At 38.6% G+C, this 25,630-nt stretch overlaps 2 protein-coding genes across 3 annotated transcripts in view; both read left to right on the forward strand.

Moving 5' to 3' along the window:
• The first annotated feature begins 1,152 nt into the window (after positions 1 to 1,152).
• LOC121693550 (cytochrome P450 2F2-like) lies at positions 1,153 to 4,847 on the forward strand. Its single transcript, XM_042073075.1, has 9 exons — positions 1,153 to 1,352; positions 1,805 to 1,967; positions 2,916 to 3,068; positions 3,200 to 3,360; positions 3,467 to 3,640; positions 3,733 to 3,871; positions 3,972 to 4,159; positions 4,267 to 4,408; positions 4,629 to 4,847. The coding sequence occupies exons 1-9, from the start codon at positions 1,191 to 1,193 to the stop codon at positions 4,814 to 4,816; spliced, it is 1,470 nt and encodes a 489-aa protein (XP_041929009.1). The 5' UTR covers positions 1,153 to 1,190; the 3' UTR covers positions 4,817 to 4,847.
• Positions 4,848 to 8,843: 3,996 nt separating this feature from the next.
• nol10 (nucleolar protein 10) overlaps positions 8,844 to 25,630 on the forward strand; it is a 58,680-nt gene continuing 41,893 nt past the window's right edge. For both annotated transcript variants that reach the window (XR_006025533.1, XM_042073072.1), the window contains exons 1-12: positions 8,844 to 9,132; positions 9,481 to 9,526; positions 17,132 to 17,230; positions 17,410 to 17,487; positions 19,249 to 19,286; positions 19,440 to 19,576; positions 19,690 to 19,755; positions 19,995 to 20,055; positions 20,158 to 20,243; positions 20,797 to 20,875; positions 21,547 to 21,696; positions 23,026 to 23,092. Coding sequence is in view for 1 of the 2 variants with exons in the window: in XM_042073072.1 (XP_041929006.1) it covers positions 9,067 to 9,132; positions 9,481 to 9,526; positions 17,132 to 17,230; positions 17,410 to 17,487; positions 19,249 to 19,286; positions 19,440 to 19,576; positions 19,690 to 19,755; positions 19,995 to 20,055; positions 20,158 to 20,243; positions 20,797 to 20,875; positions 21,547 to 21,696; positions 23,026 to 23,092 (973 nt within the window). In the remaining variant the exon portion in view is untranslated. The remainder of the gene's footprint in view (positions 9,133 to 9,480; positions 9,527 to 17,131; positions 17,231 to 17,409; positions 17,488 to 19,248; positions 19,287 to 19,439; positions 19,577 to 19,689; positions 19,756 to 19,994; positions 20,056 to 20,157; positions 20,244 to 20,796; positions 20,876 to 21,546; positions 21,697 to 23,025; positions 23,093 to 25,630) is intronic.

Below are 25,630 nucleotides of genomic sequence, written 5' to 3' on the forward strand. Positions count from 1 at the left end.
CGCTGCACTGTTATTATAATACTGTCATGAAGCACTGCACTGTTATTATAATACTGTCATGAAGCGCTGCACTGTTATTGTTTAGGCTCTATATCACCACTATCATAAAGCACTGCACTGTTATTATTTAGGCTCTGTTTGCACTATTCTATAGCCTAGAAATCTAGACGCACTCTAGCGGCAGCAAATTACATTTGCTTCCAGGGCTAGTCTAGCAACTCTCCGTTGGCTTGTGAGCTCAAAAAATTAAACTTCTATCAGGCCAATCAAATCGTGTATAGAGTCGTTAGGCGAGCTTAACATAATGATTGATGGCAGAGTTGCAACGGTTTGGCTTGAATTCCCTGCTACTTGAAAACAAAGAAGATGGATGTTGCTTTTGGCTAACAGTGTGACACGAGTTAAGCTTGTTTTAAGTTGACAAAAGTTTGAACTAGCCAACTAGCTCCGCTGGTGAAAAAACGCATGGGACTCAGCGCTGTCCTATTGCGTGCAGAGGAAATTTGAAAGACAACCGATTATCCCGCCCCTCGGACTGAGCACTGCGAACGGTGAGTGCCCAGACCCTACATTTTAATGTGGGTCTGGCTTGTCAGGCTAACTATTCTATTCTTTCAATTTTTATATTGTTTAATATTTCTGCTGCTTATTCTTACTATTGCTGGATCCATCTTCCATGGCTGTTCATTTCCCCAGTGTGGGATTAAATAAAGTCTTATCTTATTTCTTATCTTATTTTATCTGAAAGGCTTTTTGGATGCATCTAATTTTAAAATATTTGTATAAGGTTACAGTTGTGCTTATTATTTGTTAATAATTTGGTCTAATTTTAATAGCTAGGTATAGTAATGAGGTACTATGTATTCTTAGATGGCTTGCAAAAATTATTGTATCCTAATCTTGGCCTCAGTATTAAGTTGTGGTTATAGAAGTTTATTCGGTCCAAAACAAAATGATTTACTACATTTGTTGAACTAAACGTAATTTTGTTTATCAAAACTGACTCGCCACAGGTCTCTTTCTCTCATTCTCTCACTCACTCTCTCTCACACACACTCACACACTCTCTCTCTCTCTCTCTCTCTCACACACACACACACACACACACACACACTAAGTGGGCGGGCTGTGCTCGCTATTTATCTCAGAGTTTAAAGTTAAGAGCACAGAGTAGTAGGCCAACAGTCATCATGTGGGCTGCTTTGATTCTGCTGTGGATCTGTGTGTGCCTGGTCCTTGTTCAGCTCAGGACTCGCAGGCCAAACAAGTTCCCTCCTGGTCCCCGGCCCCTGCCTTTCTTTGGGAACCTGCTGGAGTTCAGCGTGCTCAACCCACTAAATGATCTACAGCGGGTAAAATATGATTCATTTCCAGTGTCTTGCCATGAACTTTGCTCCATTTTTCAGAGAGGTTTGTCAGGATATAGAGATTTAGATTGGGAAGTTAGTCTTGAGATATTAGCAATGTTTAAACTCATTTTTGAGGCAGATTCAGTGGAAGACATACTGTAGACGGATTTACAGGTCTCTATAGATAGTAGTCTTTTATCTCTTTCCTAACAAGTGTAAATTCATTTGATCTTCATGAATATGAAACTTGATCTCCATCATGAATAAGATCTTCAGTCATATTATTCTATTTATGTCAATACAGAATAGGCTATACTGGGAGTTGGGGTCTATGCACAGTACATCTTGTAAAATAACTATCTTCGTGAGACCTGTGTGTGTATGTGTAGATATGCATGTGCTGCACTACACCATACAAACATTCACAGATTGTATTTTGTTTTTCATGCCAGTAGATGTCAGACAAATATGGTAAGATTTTTAGTGTGTTCATTGGCTCAAGGCCGGCCGTTTTCCTGCATGGAGTGGAGGCAATAAAGGAGGCTCTGGTGACGAAAGGTGTAGATTTTGCTGGGCGACCTCAAGGCCTCATGGTCAACGATATTACACAAGGCAGAGGTAAACACCATAAACCATATTTATCATTATAGCTAGCTTTTCAACTATGTAAGATTATATTGTGCTGTTTAACACTTATAACTATAGTTGTAAATATTTACAACTTGTTGAAACAACTCCTCCCTTATGATAAATAGATGTGACATAGGGAAGCAACTATGATGCATAGTTACATCATACATGAAACATTGTATGTAATGTATCCACTGTTTTCAAACAGGATATAGGGTACGTCTCAAATAGACCTATTTCTGAGAAAGTGTATTGTTTTGTAGTGGACGAGAAGAAAAGGTTTTGTTTACCAGGTTATTCAGAAACACCAAGGCAGCACTGTTGTTAAAACTGAATGTGGTCCATGATGTCTAATGTTCAAATAGCTTGACTGGAAGACCACAGGGGCAAACATTACAACAATGCAGTTACATAAGGTCCAGTTAAGGAAACATACTGATAAAAGACCATTCATATCTACACTATGTTGTAATGTGCTTTCCATGAATGTGTCTGCTAAATGAACTTGTTGTCTGTGATGCAATGAGATACTGTGATTTGCTTATCAGTATTGTTGATTTAAGGCATCCTATGCAAGTTTGTACCTTAATATAACAGCCTAAAAGTCATTTTGATGGTAAACTAACTTGTAGGGATAATGGTGCACCTTCCCATCCATACCCTACCCATCTATGGAGAACCAGCCTTGCAACTCACCTGGAGATTCACAAATTACTTTACGGCAATTGTGCAATACAATTTGTATGAAACTGTGTACCTTGTCAGTCGACATGGCTCATCAGAGATTATTTTTGCCAGTTTACCATATCCAGCGGGAAGGTTACTAGAGTGGTATTTACGACATTTGTGAAAAATACTCTGCAACTGGGGAAGCCCAGTAGCAAATAAAAACAAAACTGCACTGGATTGATTAAACACTTTACTTCTGCTCTGTAGGTGTGATTCTGGTAGACTATGGGTCCAGCTGGAGGGACCACAGGCGCTTTGCACTGATGACCCTGAGGAACTTTGGTTTGGGGAAGCAGTCAATGGAAGAAAGAATCTACGGAGAGCTTTCTTACGTTATTGCAGAATTGGACCAAAGTGTTGGTATGAGTAATATTTAGTTGTACAAGTCTTGTTTTGGCATATTCGTTTTACTTTGATATTTTCAAAATGATCTGAAATATTAAAACAATTAGCAAAATGTTATGGATGATATCGATTAAATGTTTCTACAGGAAAATCCATGAGCCCGCAGACTATGTTCCATAATGCTGCCTCCAATATAATTTGCACTGTTCTCTTTGGAGCACGTTATGAGTATAATGACGAGGCCCTAAAGATTTTTATCAAGCTCTACACTGAGAATGCAAAGATTACCAATGGACCTTGGGCCATGGTACGGTATTAGTAACCATGTTATGCTGTCTTTTTCCAATGTAATATGTTTATGACCATGGCATCTTTGGGATTTAGATTTGACCCAAATATTCCTTCTCCTGCAGGTTTATGACACTTTTCCTATGGTAAGGAGCTGGCCCCTGCCTTTCCAAAGGGCTTTTGAGAATGCTGCAATAGCACAGAAAATGAGCATGGATTTAATCAATCACCATAAGAAGACCAGGATCCCAGGGCAGCCACGGGATTTCATTGACTGTTACCTGGATGAGATGGATAAGGTTTGCATCATGACAGGGTCCCTCACAGGAAAACATTTTCCATGTTATCTGTATTTGCATGGTTCTCATCATACCTTTCCACTCCTGCCTAGAGAGGAGAAGATGGGTCCACATTTGTAGAGCCACAGCTTATGATGTATATCCTGGACCTACATTTTGCTGGAACAGACACCACTTCCAACACTCTTCTCACTGCTTTCCTTTATCTGTCCACTCATCCAGATATTCAGGGTTTGTTCTTGAAACAACTTTACTTATGTCACAGTTCATGCAGATATCACAAAGGCATTAGTCTCTTTGATCACCGTGAACTGTCTCTGTGCTACCTTAGAGAAATGTTATCAAGAGATTGAGGAGGTTCTGGAGGACAAAGACCAGGCCTGCTTTGAAGACAGACACAGAATGCCTTACACTCAAGCTGTTGTCCATGAATCACAGCGTATCGCCAACACTGTGCCTCTCAGCGTGTTCCACTGCACAACTAAAGACACAGAGCTGTTGGGGTATCATATCCCTAAGGCAAGATGGCTGGAACAATTTGAACTCATTTCATTTATCGTATTCAAATATCTCTGCAGCTGAACTTAACTGAAATGGTAAATGGTTTCATCTCCTTTCTCTCACAGGGCACTTTGATCGTTCCTAACCTGGGGTCTGCCATGCGTGAGGAGGGACAATGGAAGTTTCCTCATGAGTTCAATCCTTCCAACTTCCTAAACGAACAGGGAGAGTTTGAGAAGCCTGAGGCCTTCATGCCCTTCTCTGTTGGTAAGATGCTAGTATGTGATACGCAAAATATGCATGAGTCATAATGCCCTAAAATATCCTCTACACTCACTTCTGCTCACTTTTGCTAATTAGTAGGCCAGAGAATATGATTAACAGGCATGTGGAGACACTTGTCCTGACTGTGTACTCAAACATCTCCAAACATCCCTCCATCAACGTTCCAAACATTTCTCTACATTTATGCATTCTCATGTGGCAGGTCCCCGTGTCTGTCTTGGTGAGGGTTTGGCCCGTATGGAACTCTTCTTGATCATGGTCACTCTATTGCGTCGCTTCAAGTTTGCCTGGCCTGAGGATGCCGGAGATCCAGACTTCACTCCCGTTTTTGGTGTGACCTTGACACCCAAACCTTACAGCATGACTGTGACTCTGAGGAGGACAGAATAGGCTTGTAGAACCACAATAAAAACAATAGAAAGGAATCTTGAGTAAAATATTCCAAATTTAAAATGCACTTCCACACAAGGATAAACAATAGACAGAATGGTCAATTTTGGGTCAATGCTAATTCTTGACATTTTGCCTATACTGTTACGGATCTTGCATCTTCATAATAAGCTAAGATGTCAAGAGACCTTCACTTTGTATTATAACTTTTAAAGAATGATTATTAAATGTGCATATATTGTATTTTTCTCATCTTTGGTGTGTTTACCTTTTAAGTAGATATTTAACATTTAGATTTAACACAATGGTTAAAATAAATCTCAATCTGGATTTGTCTGATGCCTTTCTCAAGTTAATCAGTAGGATGAAAACCTGAAGGGCACAGTTAAAAAATGATGCCAAGAAATATGTTCTGTCGAGTATGTAAAATAACTGTTGTTGACACACCACAATTCAGCAAATATCACAGCCCTGCTCACATCTTCGTGTCGTGCCATAGACTTTAGTTATTTTATTCACTGAGACATTTTTTTATTGAAAAAATGCCTTCTCATTTTTTTCTGATGATTTACAATGCTCTGAAACCCAAATAGGAAAAACAAGCTGATTTTTCTTTTAAGCTTAAAAGAAAAATCAGCTTGTTTTTCCTATTTGGGTTTCAGAGCATGCTAGAATTTGATAGCAAAATGTACATTCTTGACATGGCTCTGATTGGCCAACATCTATGCATCTTCCAGGTGGAAGCTATCTTGTTGATTGCTATGGCTCCATCTTATTGGGTGCATTCATATTCATATAGCCTAGCTTTAAGCCATCGCTGCATGAATCTGAACACACCCATTCAGATTGCTATTTTAACAGGGGAGGGAGCATGAGAATTGAACGTAGTCAAAGTCTTTCCTCTATAAAGTATCTGGAGCAGTTTCTATGTTGAAACCATGTGTTGTGTTTCGTGTGCCATGATTCTTTTCAGGAATGCTATTGTGTAGGCTTCTGAAATTCATGGTCAGCTTTGATGCATTGCACTGTATGCCTACCCTACCTTAACAATATGGTAATTAAGTGTCCTCACTTAGGTTAGTAGCCTCGGCTAACCTATCTTTAATAGGTATCTTTATTATGATGGATTTGTTTACCTACATTGGATGGATTTGTTTTATGGAGAAACCTGTGTGTTAAATGTTCTGATTTGTGGAATTGTAAAAAGAGATCCAGAATTCCCTCAGTAGGCCTAAACACAATTTTGAAGCTGTCTTTGCCAGATTCCTGTCATGGTAAAGGTAAAGAAGCCTAATGGGGGAAACAACTAAATTGAGGGTAGGCTACACAGCAGAGGTGGGACCAAGTCACTGTTTGGCAAGTCTTAGCAGTCAAGTCCAAGTCAGTCCCAAGTAAAGACGGAGAAGGGCAAGTCGAGTCCAAGTCCAAGTCACCTCAAAGCCAAGTCGAGTCCAAGTCCAAGTCCTGAACAAGTCATCAGGTACTCTTCACTTAATAATGCCATTATTAGACTATCGATCATAATTTTAACACATCAATCTAATCTACAGTATGTTTTTTCTAAATACAGATTAAAATATGTTCAATGGTTCTGTCTTGAAATCTTTTACGATATATGCATGCACATACCTGTGAAATATACGCATGAGCATACTGTAATCTGTACGAAACGGATAGCTAAGACACTCAGCACAGCAGCAAATATATATTGCTTTTCCAAATTGCGGCGTCCACTGTAATAATTTGACTGATGGCATTTCACTGTGTTAGGCCACAGATTTGCCTGCAAACAATTTATTAGGCTGTCTGCCAGTGGCACTCATAAGGGAAGCCAAGGTCATGGTTAACAATTACAATAAATGGTAAGAATCGTCACATAGGCTACATTAGTAAATTGCTGCAGTTAAATATTTTACGTTTTTATTAGGGCTGTCAAACGATAAAAAAAAAAAAACTATTTAATTTCATATTTTGAAATGAATGAATCAAGATTAATTGCGATTAAAAAGTAAATTTTCTCCCTAAAGACTAAGCTTCTTATATGTACGACGGAGTATTAGGGCCACACATGAAGACAACAAATATTTTGCCATGGCGAGATTAAACTCGACATGTTGACTTTAAAGTCGACATGTCGACATTAAACTCGACATTTCGAGAATAAAGTTGAAATGTCATGTCGACATTAAACTCGACATTTCGAGAATAAAGTTGAAATGTCATGTCGACTTTAAAGTCGCCATGTTGACATTAAACTCAACATTTCGAGAATAAAGTTGAAAGTCTGGGATTGGGGAGAGCACTTATTATACCTTGTCTAGTGCATAAGCACGAAGTTGAACTTTTAGATGAAAAACACTCTTTAATAGGCTAATAGGCCTACAATAAATTAATAATAAACCGCTATGACGTTTAGCCTACTTTTGACCATCGCATTTATCGCCTGTAACTCCGTGATAACAGGAAAGTATTTGGCTGAGCAACGGAGGTTAATATGTTTTATGTTTTGTCCACATGATGTAGGCCTATGTCTAATCATTGTTGCACTCGAAGAAAACTGCAATGTTATTCGTTCTCCCTTTCAATCGTCCCGAGCGGTCGTTCTCTCTCCAAACTAACTTTATTCTCAAAATGTTGAGTTTAATGTCGACACGTCGAGATTAAAGTCGACATGATATTTCAACTTTATTCTCGAAATGTCGAGTTTAATGTCGACATGTCGACTTTAAAGTCAACATGTCGAGTTTAATCTCGCCATGGCAAAAATATTTTTTTTCTTCATGTCTGGCCCTACTCCGTCGTATATATGGCATATTAAATACAGCATAAATCACAAAATTACTGAGTAACCACAAAGGTAAAAGTAAAACACTTCTATATTATTTAAAGGATAATAATGACATAGTAATTTTGTTTTAAAATATTCATTTCTTAAATACTATACATGTGATGCTGTTTAACTAATTTGTAAAAGGTGCACTGTCACTTTAAGCCCATTGTGTTGGGCTAATGATCTTTTTTTACCAGCTCCATTCAAATATGGCTATAGTCCACAAACTCTAACATTGTTTGTGCCACATGTATAGCACAATATTAACAGTGATAAGCATGATATTAAGTTGGCACAAACAGCTTTCATTCATTTGGAAATAAAAGCATGCTTGCTAGACATTTTCTGTTTGCAATTAAAAGTGAATTATGAGCCTGGTATAGCCAATAGCCACCTAGGTACGTGGAATGCGTTTCAATTGGCATAATATCATGTGCTTCATGTAAACGAATTAAGACTTCAAGACTCACCAGTTCCTTTACACAAAGGCAGAGAACTCTTCATATTCTTGTCCATTTTCCAAATCACAGTGAGTGCAGCCTATGTCAAAATGCCCTGGCTTTCACAGTTTATAACAGTAGTGAGTATAAATCCGCAATTTCCTCTAATCTCGTCTTTGTTTCCTTCATTCCCTTCATAGGCCTACATTTCTCTCCCTTTCGTGCGCGCTGAGACGCGTTCTCAATTAAATGGAGTAGACTAGGCTAGCATACGTTCAAGTTGGATCTTAATGGAGAGGACCCGAAAAGTATCATCTTTATGTAACAAGCTGTTGATACATTTTGACATTGTAAACGTTTTCTAACAAGAATGCAAATCAGTTTGCAGTAAAGCTAATATTTATTTAATATTGGTCCTTCCTCTGTCTCTTGGTGCCCTACACAAGTGCGTGATGAGTGTGGTGGTAACAGCAGCACTGATCACTGCTCTCACTGCCTGTTTGTGTCCACTATGTTTTGTTTTTTCGTCGCGAGGTGAAAGCATCTCTGGGGTGACTGGTCCACGATCAGGAAATGTATTTTTTGACTCGAGACATGTCAAGTCATTACAAGTCAAAGAGGCAAAGTCCGAGTCAAGTCTCGAGTGAATAGTATTTAAGTCCAAAAATCATGTGACTCGAGTCCACATGTCTGCTACACAGCACAAACATGCTTGCTGTGTGTGTCCCCTGTGAGGGGGCCTCGCAGACACCCAACAACAGACAAATTGGAAAAATGACCTGTCCGCTTGCGAAATTGCGGAACTATTTGGGCTACTACTAAGTGTTTCACACGGCCCACAACTGTAGTGCACATCACATCCTGTTGTTGACTCAACGTGGAAAGCATGAGTGAAGTCACTGTAGTTAACCAACAATACAATTTCTTACAATAGTTAGATATTACAGTATGGTTTGTGTGTGATTCTGACAAATATAGCCATGCAGGTATCCACCGTAAATGACGTGAAGATTTACAATCTGAGCCATGGAAAATCACTGCCTGAGGTAAGATGCTGTTCAGCAGCAAGCTAACATTAACACGCTTTAGCCTGACATGGGTTATGTTATGTACTGCATTGTGCTGTAATATGTTAGTGGCGTAAATGTGGGTTAAATGAGGAAATTTTTAAATAAGCGTTGTCATTCAAACCAGAGGATTTCAAACCTTCAAACTTTATTCATGAATATCAGACTTACATGCTACGTTAGCTGTGTTGACTAGCTTCCACGTCTTTCGAGTGCCAGCTAATGTTATGTTAAGTTACAATGTCAACACACGGCTCATGCTGATACTCAAAGAATTTACAATGGCTTTGCGCAGAACTAACCATTGTTTATATTTTCTTGCTGCAGTGGTTGTCAGACCGGAAGAAAAGGGCTTTGCAAAAAAGTGATGTTGGTGAGTTGTAGATGGAATCACATGCTTTATCATGAACTTTTTTGCATTATCGCATTCTACAGGTCATTCAGTCAAACAGCCAGTAATATTACCAATTTTGATTTCTTCGTTATCTATCTATAGCCTATCTAGATCAATACCTGTCCTAGTACTCATTAGAGTGCACGAAAATGCAATCTACTGTTATCCGATTTCTTCTTATTACAGTGCATGAAAATGCACTGTACTGTTCTTCCAAGGCTTCTTATTACAGTGCATGGAAATGCACTGTACTGTTCTTCCTAGGCTTCTTATTCTTCTTCTTCTAACGCGTTTAATGCAGCTTCAACCGTTTAACGTAGAAACTTCATTCAAACTATGTTACGTAGGTCTTATTTAGGACAAGAGTGCTATGTATGTTTCATCTTTGTAACTTTTATACTTTAAACTATTAATTAAAAACTATTAAAATTTCCCCATAGACTTAACATTGGCCTTTATGACATCACAGCAATTAGAATCTTCTGCCAGGTGGCCAGGCCATCTGGATCAACTGTCAGTTTCTCAGGCTTTAAGCATACAGTCTCATGCTCTCTTCATACTTCGCCGGCGCTGCCATTATATACACGTTTGCAACAATCGTGTTTCGTTAGCCTGTCTCTGTGCTGTGGATGCAGGATGTAAATTCCATTTTAAACTAGAAAACGCAATTCCAGGGAATTACTTGTGCATGAAAATGCAAAACACATGGTGTGAAATATATTGTTAAAACAGATGATGTGCTAATTGGCAACCAACATGATGAGGTTTAATATAGTTGGAATTACTGAACTAGGTAGATGAGGTTTAATATAGTTGGAATGACTGAACTAGGTAGATGAGGTTTAATATAGTTGGAATGACTGAACAGTTAAATAAGTGGATGGTTTAAAAGGTTAAATTATTTGCTAGGTAGATGAGGTTTAATGTAGTTGGAATGACTGAACTAGGTAGATGAGGTTTAATATAGTTGGAATGACTGAACAGTTAAATAGGTGGATAGTTTAAACGGTTAAATTATTTGCTAGGTAGATGAGTTTTAATATAGTTGGAATGACTGACTAGGTAAGACGAGGTTTAATATAGTTGGAATGACTGAAAAGTTAAATAGGTGGATAGTTTAAAAGGTTAAGTTATTTTCTAGGTAGATGAGGTTTAATATAGTTGGAATGACTGGGCAGTTAAATAGGTGGATAGTTTAAATGGTTAAATTATTTGCTAGGTAGATGAGGTTTAATATAGTTGTAATGACTGAACAGTTTAATAGGTGGATAGTTTAAATGGTTAAATTATTTAATAGGGAATTATTGTAGCGAGGACTTTTATTTTGAAACAGTTGTGGAGAGAGGAAACAGTTGAACAGAATGTGTAGTCTTAATAGAATGATTATGAAACAGTTGAAGGCAGAGGATACAGTTGATGGGAGTTATAGTTGACTGACAGTTACAACCAGAGGTGGGACCAAGTCACTGTTTGGCAAGTCACAAGTAAGTCCCAAGTTTTAGCACTCAAGTCCAAGTCAAGTCCCAAGTAAATACAGAGAAGGGCAAGTCGAGTCCAAGTCCAAGTCTCATCAAAGCCAAGTCGAGTCCAAGTCCAAGTCCCAATCTTTTTCAAGTCCTGAACAAGTCATCAGGTACTCTTCACTTAATAATGGCATTATTAGACTATCGATCATAATTTTAACACTTCCATCTAATCCACAGATTTTTTTTTTATAAATACAGATTAAAATATGTTCGATGTTTCTGTCTTGAAATCTTTTACGATATATGCATGCGCATACAATATACACATGTGCATACCTGAGTAATCTGTACAAAACGGATAGCTACATGACAAATAAAAATATTGTTTTTCCAAATTTCGGAGCCCACTGTAAGGATGAGTAATAATTTGACTGATGGCATTTCACTGCGCTAGGCCACAGATTTGCCTGCAAACAATTTATTAGGCTGTCTGCCAGTGGCGACTCATAAGGGAAGCCAAGGTCAACACTTTTATATTATTTAAAAGATAATAATGACACAGTAATTTTGTTTTAAAGTATTCATTTCTTAAGAAATACTACACATGTGATGCTGTTTATCTCATTTGTAAATGGTGCACTGTCACTTTAAGCCCATTGTGTGCCACTGTCCACACATTCTCATAATGATCTTTTTTACCAGCTCCATTCCTATGGCTAGTCCACAAACTCAAACATTGTTTGTGCCACATGAATAGCACAATATTAACAATGATAAGCATTATATTAAGTTGGCACAAACAGCTTTCATTCCTTTGGAAATAGATGCATGTATGACATGATGCTTGCTTGACATTTTCTGTTTGCAATTAAATGTGAATTATGAGCCTGGTAGCCAGTAGCCACCTAGCTAGCTGAGTGGAATGCGTTTCAATCGGCATATCAATGTGCTTCATGTAAACAAATTATTGAATAGGCCTACTTCAAGACTCACCATTTCCATTAAACAAAGGCAAAGACAACTCTTCATATTCTTGTCCACTTTCCAAATCACAGTGAGTGCAGCCTATGTCATAGTGACCTGGATCTCATAGTTTATAACAGTAGTGAGAACCGGATAAATCCGCAATTTCCCCTAATCTCGTATTTGTTGCCTTCATGATTTCCTTTTATACGTTTCTTATATTTAAAAGAAAATATCAATCATCATCATCAACAATGACAAGCCAGCTGGAACCTGCCACTCGTTTTCTCTCCCTCTCGTGCGTGCTTAGATGGGGTTCTCAATTAAATGGAGTAGGCTAGCATAAGTTCAAGTTGGATCTTAATGGAGAGGACTCGAAAAGTATCATCTTTATGTAACATGCTGTTGGTGCATTTTGACATTGTAAACGTTCTCTAACAAGAGTGCAAATCAGTTTGCAGTAAAGCTACTAGTTATTAGCTAAATGTTGGTCGTTTCTCTGTCTCTTGGTGCCCTACACACAGTGCGTAACGCATGTGGGGGTAGCGGCAGCACTGAACTGTGCTTTGGACTGGCCGCTTGTCTCCGCAATTTTTTTTTTTTTTTAGTCGCGGAGGGAAAACATCTCTGGGGTGACTGGTCCACGATCAGGAAATTTAGTTTTTGACTCGAGACATGTCAAGTCGTCACAAGTCAAAGAGGCAAAGTCCGAGTCAAGTCTCGAGTGAATAGTATTCAAGTCCAAGTCGAGTAGCAAGTCATGCCGAATTTGATCAAGTCAAGTCTGAAGTCATTAAAATCATGACTCGAGTCTGACTCGAGTCCAAGTCATGTGACTCGAGTCCACATGTCTGGTTACAACAGTTGAACAGTTGATAACAGTTGAACAGTTTAAAAGTTGGATAGTTTAAAGGGACTTTTAATTTGAAACAGTTGTGGGCACAGGAAGCAGTTGAACAGGATCTGCAGTCTTAATACAGCCATATTGTATGCTTAAAGCCTGAGACAGTGGGTGTGTTCGAAACGGGTAAAGTTGCTGCCTTTTAAGATATCTAACTGGGGAGCAAGGCAGCAAGTGCCGTTCGAAACCGAAAAAACAAATTCTGCTGCCTTTTAAGATATCTTAGAATTCCCAGATAACGGTCATTTTTGAAGGCAGCATCGATGCACACTTCATGCTGCCTCCTACCCATAATCCCTTGCGGCAACGTCTGAAACAGCTGTGAAAGGTAAACAAACATGGCGGATGACATCGGTAATGGCTGCTGAATCTGTTTAAAATGTCATTTGTGTGATCTTATTTTGCTTAGATTTGCAGATTACAGATTAGAAATAAACAATTTACTATCTGATTATGCCATTGTTGTAACCATTAATAGCGTCTGGTCTGATATATCTGCCGGCCGTAAAACTAATTTATACCGTTAGCCTGCTAGCTTACGTAAGCTAATTTAGTTTAACGTCAGGCCTTTGCTAACGTCATACCGTAGTGTTAACCAAAGATTCTAGAGTGCTACGCTCATTTTTAAAAGATGCATTTAATCCAAAGTCATGTCTAGTGAGACAGCTCTCTATGTAGGGAGGGAGGCAGTAGGCAGCTGTCTCCCGTTTGGAACACACCCAGTGGCTCCAGGTGGCCTGAACACCTGGCATAGGATTCTAATTGCTATTGTGATGTCATAATCTAATGTTAAGTCAATGGGGAAATTTTAGTAGTTTTTAATTAATAGTTTAAAAAGTATAAAAGTTACAAAGTTGAATACATAGCTGAAGTCACATAAGTAAGACCTGTACGCAACGCAGTTTGAATGAAGTTTCTAAGTTAAACGGTTGAAGCTGTATTAAACGCACAAAAAGCGTTAGAAGAAGAATAATAATAATATTAATATTAAGAATAATTCGGATAACAATAGAGTGCATTTTCATGCACTCTAATAATTTAACCATTTTAACTATCCAACTATTTAACTGTTCAGCCTTTCAAACTGTCAGTTGTCATCAACTATGACTCCCGCCAACTGTTTCCTCTGCCCACAACTGGTTCAAAATAAAAGTACTCACAACAATAATTCCCTATTAAATAACCCAACCATTTTCATTATCCAACTATTTAACTGTTCAGCCATTTCAACTGTCAGTCGTCATCAACTACAACTCCCGCCAACGTCATCAACTACAACTCCTCTGTCCTCAACTTCAAAATAAGTCCTTAATACAATAATTCGCTATAAAATAATTTAACTATTTAAACTACTCAACTATTTAACTGTTCACCCATTCCAACTGGCAGCTGTCATCAATTATGACTCCCCGCCAGCTTTTTTCTCTATCTGACCTCCATCTTTTAGACAATATTCAACAATATTTCATTCAGCAGCCATTTTTGCTTTTTCATGCACTCGTAATTCCCTGGAATTACATTCTCTAGTTCTAATCTGCATGTCAGTTCTAATAGAGGGAGAGCAGATAGCTAACAAACGTTCAGAAAAAGTCCTGTTGGCAAATTTAAGGAAAAGTCGGTAAAGGGGCTATTTCACACAATTTGAGGGTGCTGAATTCAAATATTTTGTTTACCAAGCTCAATTTTGAGTTTTAAGCTTGCTAATTAGCATAATTAGCATAATTCACATACTTTTTGGTTTTGCCATCAGATATCACAGGAATTGCAAAAAAAAGGCATTAATATACTCTTTATGTATCAGATATGCTGTAGGACAGGACAGGAATTACCCCAATGACCCTCAAGTAGCAAATGAAGATAAGATCAAATTAAAATATAAATTGAAATAGCTCAAATTCAGTATGACCTTTAGAAGCAAAATAGATTCCTTGATAATAAATAAATTGATAGAATAGTAAGTGACTGCTCATTTTTCTGTAGAAAGTACTTTGTCACTAACTATTATGAACAGTTGTCAGTCTTTACAGAGGATTTACACTGTATTTTTTTTTACTGTAAAGGCGACTGTGCTTGCCTAGTTAAAACATCTCACTGGTGCTCTTTCCTATCATTCAAAGATAGATAGATAGATAGATAGATAGATAGATACTTTATTGATCCCCAGGGGAAATTCAAGCCATGCAAATCCCAGCCATGCAAAAAAATGGAAGAGTGTGCATGTTTGAGGGTTGCTGAAGAGTGCTATGGAGATTGCATTATTTGCAAATAAAAATAAAATTTAGACAAGATATCCTTTATAGTGCAACAAAAAGAAACATTCTCCAGTGCATCATTACTGCATATGATGCTGAAAGGGAAGTGGACCTAGGACAAATCCTCAGCTATAAACTGATTAATGTCCCTGTACTGTAGCTATTGCAGATAGCGATGGTTATTTGTGAAGTGGAAATAAGTCATCCTCACTCAAGTGCTGTCTAGCAATGTGGAATGTCCAGTAGTGATCACTACAAAAACTGCTCATTCAACACTGGTAATAGATGCTCAAGATCTAGTTATGTCTTTAGGGCACCCATCTGACTGCAGCACATTAAAGAAGTATGCTGGAAAGTTTGTAAGAAACTTTTGTTTTGTTATTTGGTATTTGTTATGTGGTAGCAAATGATGTTGACTATCAAAGAAATAGACCTAATGTAGGAATGCACACAGATATTGCAACAGATACGCTCAGGCCAATCCAAACTGTTCTCATCTGTTGTTCCTCGTTGGTGGAACACACTGCCAGTTCCTACAAGGGCAGGGTCATCCCTCTCCATTTTCAAAAAACTCCTGAAGACCCAGCTCTTTAGAGAACATATCCTCTCATAGCACCACTTACAACAAGTCTTGCTGATCCTAGCACTTACCATCCGTCTTGAACTGACACTCAACTGTTTAAAAACAGCACTCACTGTGATGCACTTATTTTACTGTACTCTACCGTTTTTAAATTGTCCTAAAATTGTTGAGAGAATTGCTTTAAAACTTAACTGTTACCATGTTGTTAGTCGCTTTGGTTAAAAATGCATCAGCCAAATGTAATGTAATGTAATAATGGTGTAGGCATATCTGTTTAAGACCCAAAGAGTGGTTGAAACGTACTTATTAAATTACACTGGGAGCAAAGAAGACTTCACTTTTTCCCTTTGCAACTGTCAAAGAAATCCCATAAACGCAGGAAGGCCTAAAGATTAGGCTCTTCTGCATAGCATTAAGTGATTTGCATGCAGTAATTTGAACACTGACCTTGATCTAGCCTACTTTGGCTATTTAAAGCTAATTTATTGCCAAAACATCACACAATATAAATGAGCTATAATAAACAATAAAGGACTTAATCACACACAAACTACTATTTTACTGACTACAAAAATAATAATTATGTAGGAAGTTAAGAAGTTTGAAACCCAGAATTGACCAAAAGTGAACTAAATTCAACACAAATGACTCAATACACTTGGAGGAGGCCTGCGTCCTTTCTTTTCCAGATATTTTAGGATTTGGATATCGCTTCAGTATCGAGTATCAATATATTTATGGCAGGTATTGTATCAAAGTCATAATTTTGGTATCGTGACAACACTATGCCAGAGCCACTCTGTTTTCTAGATGTCGAGGATCGGAGGCTCTACCACCAACAAGTGATGCTGCTCAATGGCATATTAGAAGAGCACATTATCAAGCTCTAGTATGGAGGCAAGCACACATACCAAATCCAGTGTTACTAGAACACTGAACTGTTACTAGAAAATATGGTTGTGTTTTGATTAGAATTTCCGAGTTTATTACATGTTAACTGTAATCATGTTCCCATTAAATACGTTAATAAACTATAGTATTGCTTATTTAATGCTCAAACATGTATTTAGAGAACACTTTTATTTGGTTTTAGGTACTTTTGAAATCAACCCAATTTAGGGAAAAATAAGCAAAAATAATCACTATTTTATGTTAAAATGCTGATTATGCAGCTTACAGTAGAACTCAGAATTGAGCTTGGTTAACAAAATATTCAGAATCAGCACCCTCAGATTAGTTAAGAAGGGTGGTTTACCAACTTTTCCTCAAATTTGCCGTCAGAAGTTCTCTTCTGTGAAGCTGCTCTCCCTATATAAGGTATGACTGTAGGCATATGATCTCTGTAAATTGAGAACTATAAATTGTTCTGTGGCCAATTGTAAGGTGTGTTGATTTACTGAACATCGTGTTTCCCCTTAGATATCCAACGTAGGATTGAACTGATACAGGATTTTGAGATGCCTACAGTGTGTACCTCACTCAAAGTGTCACGTGATGGGCAGTACATTTTGGCTGCAGGTAAGCCTTAGAACATATTTATGACCTGAGATATTTTAATATATGGCATATTAGTAATGTTTGTTTATTATTTTTTTATTTTTAAATCTGTTTAATTAAATTTGAAGTCAATGTTATGTCTTTCTGCAGCCATATATAAGTGTAAGTGTAACCTGTTACTTGTTCACATGATTTTGCAGGCACCTACAAACCCAGGATACGCTGCTATGACACTTATCAGTTATCTTTGAAATTTGAGAGGTGTTTGGACTCTGATGGTAAGCAATAGTTTTGAGATACCTCCCATATGCACTATAATGAGGACAAAATGGCAATGAAACTGGTTGTATGGAGATCTAATGCTTTTCACATGAACTGAATATCTACTCAATGCCAAGGGGTAATACATGTGTCAATGTGCACTAGGGCTGCATGATTATGGCCAAAATGATAATCACAATTATGTTGATTAATATTGAGATCACTATTATTTATCACAATTATTCATTCATTTTAGTTATTTTTAGACTTGCTATCTGGCTCACCACATTTGTCCCCCATATTTACTCCCCTAAGTTGCTGCAAATATAGGCTTGGCTGCGACCTTCGAGCAGTTTTTGTGTGTGCTACTTTGTTAATATTTGGGTAGACTGCGAGTGAGGGGCTGAGACCGCACAGCCCAAGCTGCAAATAAATGTCAAAAGCAATATTAAGCTCACAATATTCAGACTGGCCCAAAACGTAATGACCCACCGTGAATCCTCCCAAAGCTCCCAATAACTCTGGCTCTGCTTCTCCTCCACGAGTTTAGTCGATTGGTTATTCGTTGATTAGTAAAACACTGCATAGTGCGTAGGCTACATTTTAATTATTGTTCACTCATTTTGAGTGTTGTGTCTTGAAACGCATATGCACATCGTAGGTTCCACACATGTAGTCTGTTAGTTACATAAACAGAACTCACGGATCCCGTCATCAGTTCAACTCTTATTATAGCCTACATCAGAGGAAGCAAGCAGGTTTCAGGCAAGTCAACTCACTTGCCTGAAAGCTGAAATATTTCTGAAACAATGGATGAGCCGCTTGTGTGCCACACATTCGATTTTTTGCCTAAATGCAGGCACATGGTCAGACAGGTTTAAGGAGCACTTGATTTGTTTCGTAGTGGAGCGTTCTATGGGTGGGGTACGCATTTTTAACATCGCTCGATCACGCAAATTTGATTGTGGGAAGCCAAAATCGTGAATTAAAATTCGATTAATTGTGGAGCCCTAATGTAATATCTACTGAGCTCCAGAGTCAGTGAAGTTGCTGTAGACTGGCATAATTCATTAAAAAATCATGTTAAGTGAGAAATGTTGAACTGGCTGTAGAAAAACCGACGGAGGTGCTGCCCAGCCCACGCTGATTTGAGCCACATACGCTTATCGACAGACCCGACTTTATTAGACGTCTGCCTGTAGGCTTGGTGGGCACTGGGCTTAAGGCTAGACTATGATGATGCTGAGGTCATCATGGAAATATCCTGTTTTCTTATGTTGCATACTCGAGGGTATACACATTGAAATCATGTCTCATAGATCAAGAATACCTAACTTCAGAGTTCCCACTGGTTCTTGAAATCCTTGAAAGAAAAAAAAAATAATGTTGTGGCCCTTGAAAGTTTTTGAAAATATACATAAATAGGCATGGATCATTGAAAGTGATGTTTTTCAACCATCTTTTGTTTTGATAGTCTATTTATGTTCATGTGTCTCCCCTCGTTAGTGTGTCTTTATTTTATGACCCAATACTGTCACACGCATGCATGATTACTGTACATGTATATAGGCTCTATGCTATAAACTAAGCTACTAACTGTAACTAAAAAAATGTAGACAAAATTTCGAAGATATTGTTGTAGAGACAGGCAATATTTAATTAGATAGCCACATTGTATCGGCGCGAGCACGGTATTGACCCTATACCTGATGCTGGTATCGTTCGACTCTAGTATTAATTATAGTTTTTACAGTGATGGTATTTATTTTCTTTTTCAGTTGTTGCCTTTGACATCCTTTCTGATGACTATTCCAAGGTAAGACATTTTATATATAGAGTCCTTATTGTATCAGCAAGACTGTTTCTGTGTGTGTTTACTTGTACTTTTGCGCACTCATTTACCATTTACCATTTACCATGCACATGCTCATTTACTCATTGTACACTCGTGTGTTCCATTTGGGCGCAGCTGGTGTTTCTCCATATGGACCGCTACGTTGCGTTTCACTCCCAGCATGGCTTCTACTACAAAACACGAATTCCAAAGTTTGGACGAGACTTCTCCTATCACTCCCCCTCCTGTGACCTGTATTTTGTGGGGGCCAGGTAAGGTCTCACTGCACGTGTGTTGCTCCATTCAGGCATTTATGGTATGAGGATGGATCGCTTCCTCTTCTGATATGTAATGCAGTATGCATTGTTTTGATCTGCTCTTCCAGTTCTGAAATATACAGACTGAATCTGGAACAAGGCCGTTTCCTCAACTCTCTTGAGACCAGTGCAGTGTGAGTATCCTCCCACTAGGTGGAGCACCAGTACCAGGCCCACTTCTGTTCTGTCTTTGTCTTTGTCTACTTCCTCATGCATTCTTCTGAAGTTTCCATTTTCATATATAGTTCATACATAGTCACATATGTCAGAACACATGACCTCTAATCATGTCAGAGATATGTTGATATGTCTGAGAACTTTTCCACTCTCACCATTTTACCCTCTTGGGTGGGGTTGGGTGTCTTGTCTACAGAGAGCACAATGTGTGCGACATCAACCCTGTTCATCACCTGTTTGCAACTGGGACAATAGAGGTAGGGGAAGTTGAAGACTTGCAGTATCTGTAGCTCCTATATTTAGACTTTTGGATGGTATTGGTGGGCAATGTGTATAGTGTTTCTATGTGTGTTTTGCAGGGCAAGGTTGAATGCTGGGATCCGCGTGCCAGGAATCGTGTGAGCATTCTAGACTGTGCCCTGAGCAGTGTGACTGATGGCACAGAGTGAGTCCTCACACTCGTGGAGTTTTTCTTCTTCTACCATCACCACCATAGATCAGTGGTTTTCAAAGTGGGGGCCGTGAGGGGGTGCCAGGGGGGCCTCAGCAAGTTGGAAAGAAAAATGCTTGTTATACAATGCCATTATAATAATTTGTCACATATCTGAACATTATATTTCCCATGATAATAACTGGGAATAATAGTAGAGTGATAACTCTCATAAGGCAGAAAGCCCCAAATGCAATTTTTACACCCTGTATGCTCCATCGCGAAGTGCTTGTGGCTAAAATAATTATTAGGATTAGCTTAATGTATTTTTACATTTGCCGTAGTATTGTCGATGGGTTTAATAGCACATCAAGGGGGTCCTTGGCCAGAACCTAGTGGTTTTTGGGGGGCCTTGTCATGGAAAAGTTTGGGAACCCCTGCCATAGATCACATTGTTTTCAGAATACTTCACTATTATCTCATCACATCCAAAACCTTTGTGTGTGTGTCTGTGTCTGTGTCTGTGTCTGTGTCTGTGTCTGTGTCTGTGTGCACGCACTTTTGACAGAGTTGATGGCCTGCCATCAGTAACTGCACTCAAATTCAATGGTTCCCTCGGGATGGCAGTGGGAACCAGCACTGGTCAGGTGAGTGGATGCTTTATAGACCACATGGCTAAGTAGGTGGAGACTGATGCCTTAAAACAACACCAAAGAGTTTTTTATACCTTAAAATTATGTTTCCAAAATCGTTTCAGTGGTTCATGAACTTCATGAACAGGGTGAACGGCAATTCTGCATTCGCTTCGCAGCCCTCTATCGGCTATAACCACACTGTGTAAGTTTGCCAGATCGGGTAGCGGATCTGTAGTTCGATGGAATGAGACATAAGAAACTACAAATTTGACTTGCATCTGATGTCGCAATACATCGTACTTTTATAAGTCATGCAAAATATTCTACCTTGTCTGTGGACATTGTTATTTGCAAAGCCAGTGCTGGATAAACAAATAGCGTGCGTGCAACAGAGGGAAAGTTCTTTGGTGTTGCTTTAAAGCTGACATTTTGATGAACTTATTTTAAATGGACATACAGCTCTAGAAAAAAATTAAGAGACCACTGCACATTTTTCTGATGTCATCCTACGGTTGCTGAGTGACATTCAAATGAGTTAATGGTCATATTCAAAATTAAGAGACCACATTTTTCTCACATTTTCCAGAGCTGTATTTTTGAGTGTATGAAAAATGCATGTTAAATGAGTTTTATCCCGAGCTAGTTGCGGGGACCACAGATTCACCTGTTTGGCCCTCCCGCAGGTTCTCCTGTATGACCTGCGGTCGTCACAACCGCTGCTAGTGAAGGACCATTACTACAGCCTTCCCATCCAGTCCCTCAACTTCCACGAGCAGCTGGACTTGGTGATCTCTGCTGACTCAAAGATCATCAAGATGTGGCACAAGGACACGGTAAGAGAGGCGCTCTTAACACAAGTGTCTCCTCCCCTTGAATTGAGATTCATGGATAGGTGAAGACATTGCTGAGGCTTGTCTCCCTATTACATTAGGAATCAATGTATGGTTGATTTCCTTTTACAGGTTTTTACAGGTCATGGAAATGGGTGTAACTTTGTATGGAATGTAGTGCTTGGGAAATCACTGTTCATAACACCTCCTTAGAACAATTTAACATTGCAAGTTAATTTGATTAGAAAGACCTAGGTCCTGTCCACATTAAGTTTGGTGAATCTAAATACGCATAATTATTTCTCCACTTAGCCATTCCGTCCTCATTAAAACGGCATATTCCAACACTGAAAATACTTTTCAAAAAGATCTCTGAGGTGGATAACTTTTAAAACTCTGGGTTTGTGTTATAGTATGTACAGGGGAAATGGAGAACTTCTAGCATGATGATGTGTGGTTGCCATCATAGTGATAAAAGTTAATGTTCCCGAAAGCACCACCAGCATGCACGTCTATGGCGTTTCAGTGTAGTGTGGACACAAAACTTTTAAAAATTTATAATGTAGGTGAGATTTTGAGGAATTATCTGTTCTTTATTTTCAGTATGCATGCTCAACTGTATGTTTAGCAATAATAGCAAATTTTATCTATCACAAACAACAACATCTCACCTAATAATTTGAATATCTGTACTTTGTTGCCAACGACATTGACACTAATACATGTGGCAACTTTTTGAGCAATGTTATTGGGCAACCACACAATCAGATCTATGTTTTTGACTGGATGATCATAAATATTTGCTTACTGATGATTAAAGAACTCAAAAGAAAAGAAATTATGTCCAATATCAATGGGAATGTGCCATAACAACAATACACAGGAACCTTGCCCAGCAATAGTGCTCAAAACGTTGCCTTGTGTCAGCTTAATTATATAAAATGTTGACATTAAAGTTCTAATCCGTGTGCTGACATAACAGATATATGATATTAAGATATCCAATATACTGTACATTTGATTTAGTAGCACATAGATGTGGCACATATCATATTGTGTCCTGCTGTGACTGGCATGGCATGACCTATCCAAACTCTGCCACTTAGAAGCAATTGGGCCGCATTTATAATTTTCAGAAGTTCAAATATCCTGAGTGAGATTGGTTGCCTCTGAATCTAATGATTTATTGAAGATATATGTGATTAGTTGCCTTGCCTTAGTCAAAGGTTGCCAGAATCACATCACATATGTACATAAATTGTTATTACAAATAACTTTTAAAAATGTTTGATGTCCTTTATGAACCTTTTTGACATATTTTGGTTTTTGCAGGGTAAAATATTCTCTACCGTGGAACCTCAGAGCAACATCAATGATGTTTGTATCTACCCAAATTCTGGTGAGTAGCAGTCCTGCCAAATTTTATTTTGACTCAACACAGAATTGTATTGGCCATCAGTGTATGTTCTCCTTACCACCAGACTGAAGTCATATTCTCCTGTAGTCCCTGTCACAAAATCTCTGATATGACCATTTTTGGACATCCTCAGCACTGGCCTTCTTTTATTTAGCAGCTCATGCTCAAAAGCATAGCGCTAACAAATACAGATATGAACCAGAGACATTCTAATGAGGAGACACAGCACTCAAAACATCCTCTATAGAAAAGCATGGGTTAAACCAATCGCATGCAACAACGTTGATCTAGGCTCTATTGGCAAATAAGTCAACATCCCTTTATGGTAAGAATGGGACATTCTGCCGTCCTATGTGATCATAAGCAGGACAGTAGGAGTAGGCTATAGGCAAAAAATCTATGCGACATTGGTTTTCCAGGGTAATTCAGGTGCGCAATATTGAGATTTCAAAGACTACTGTAATCTCGTCTGACGCATTCCATTTAAACGTATTGCTCAACACTGCTATTGGTCAGCTTTAAAAAAACATTTAATTAATTGAATCCAACCTGGCTCAACCCACTTATTGCGTTTGATCACACCTTAACGCTGGCAATTCTTTTGCGCAATACTGCGTTTGCTCTACCATATATGCCGGTGATATCGCTGCCAAACTCAGGGCCACTTCGTCATATATTAGTGTTTAATTTTTTAGAAATTATTGACTTTTTTTTATTTTTGATAAATCTATTAAGCTGTCTGTGGAAAATGGACTGTTCGCAGCTTACTGGATTCTAGATTTGTGGCATATTTTAACCTCCCTTGGCTCATGTACTGAAAAAGCCCTCTCTTTGTTAGTGATGCAGCCATCATTATCCCTGGTGTAATGCTTCTTGTAAACACTAGATGGTAGCAGTAGTAACACAAACTGAATTTTATACACACTCTATGGGAATTGGTCACGTAAGGTTCATGTTACCACGTGGTGTCAAAGGGACACAGTAACACTTTTCTTACACTGTCAATACTTTTTACATTTGTGTCAGCAACTTGTGAGAAAGAAAGAGAATTTAGTGGTTTTCTGCTGATATAACTAATGTAAAGTGTTAAACAGCTAACCTTAGGGACTGGGACTTTAGCATTCAGTGTTTGAAAGAATAAACTATTCTGACCTTTGACTCACATCTAGTTTGGCTGGGAGATGCTAACCTTTAACCTTTAACTGAACATTCAGTTTATTGGAGAATTCAGTGGCTTAGGAGAAGGCTTTAATATCCAATGACAGATGATGGTGTTAAAGACAGCATTGCTGTCTGTGTACATATGGGTTGGGACTGTCCAGTTGCTGATAAGTCAGGAAAATGCCTGGAATTCTTGTGAATTGGAGGTTTTTTATCTCATAGGAGCAGTAGCGGCTCCTGGGTTGACAAATAATTAAAAAAAAAAACAAGCAACATGTTTTTTTGTTGTTACGTGAGCAGAGGTCATACACTTTTTGCTAAATGCACTGGGGTATGATGTAACAAATATACAGTAATACATATGAATGTAGTGGGATTGCAGTTCATTGGCTTTACAGGAAGCTGGAGATTTGATATTGCCCAACTGATACGATGGATGTATGTATCCATTATCTTGGCCTTGATAATTGTAACGTGGGGGCATTAACTCTGGGGTGCGCTGGTGCAGAATTTGGGAATTGTTTTCACTCACCTGGTATGCATTCGGATATAAGTGGGAGTGTGTTGCATTTCCTCGGTGTTCCTGGCCTAAGCCAGATAAACAAACCTATAAAGAATGTTCAGACGTGTCTGTGGGTTTCAGGGAAGAACACCTTGATATTCCTTTTCGCAGAATATAGAAGAATCTTTTCTTGAAATAGAATGGAACACCCATACATTTTCTTATAAGAACCCATTACCGGCTCCTGGGTTGACAAATAGGCGGTCAGAGTCTGATGATCAAGTTTAGAAAAAAAAAGGCACACTAAGGACGGTCCACAGAGATTTTGTTCATTTTTACGGCTCTTTCTTTCTATGACTAGGCTATGAGCGAAATCTTGGGAATGGAATCCCATAATGTTACCACTTGCGGTCAAAACACCGTTTTGTTCATGCATTATTAACCTATGGTTAACCTACTTAATGTTATTTTATTGGGTAAGGTTATTTGCACCCCTGGTACAATTAGCAGTGTATGCTATTCATACCCTGGTGCAATAAGAAGTGAATTCTATTCGTACCCCCGTGCACACAGCAATGTGTTCTATTAGTACCCCGTCTGGTACAAATATCAATGTATGCTATTCGTACCCCGGTGCACACAGCAATGTGTTCTATTAAAGGAGAATTCCGGTGTGATATTGACCTAAAGTGTATTGAAACATGATACCGAGTGTGAACGTATGTCTCATAGCCCATCTCGGCTTGTCCCCTGCACTCCAAAATCTGGCGCTAGTTAGCCAATGCTACCAACAGCTTTTTCAATAGTGGTGCTTCGGCATCGGGCTAGCCATGCAAATAAATCACTGTTTTACACCC

This window comes from Alosa sapidissima, chromosome 19, assembly GCF_018492685.1.
Source record: "Alosa sapidissima isolate fAloSap1 chromosome 19, fAloSap1.pri, whole genome shotgun sequence".
NCBI lineage: Eukaryota > Metazoa > Chordata > Actinopteri > Clupeiformes > Clupeidae > Alosa > Alosa sapidissima.

Bases quoted from the DNA above. Each gene is read 5' to 3' on its own strand.
- LOC121693550 (XM_042073075.1), top strand. From the start codon at position 1,191: ATGTGGGCTGCTTTGATTCTGCTGTGGATCTGTGTGTGCCTGGTCCTT. The intron at 3,069-3,199 runs GTATGAGTAATA...ATGTTTCTACAG, and splicing joins AGAATTGGACCAAAGTGTTG to GAAAATCCATGAGCCCGCAG. The intron at 4,160-4,266 runs GCAAGATGGCTG...TTTCTCTCACAG, and splicing joins TGGGGTATCATATCCCTAAG to GGCACTTTGATCGTTCCTAA.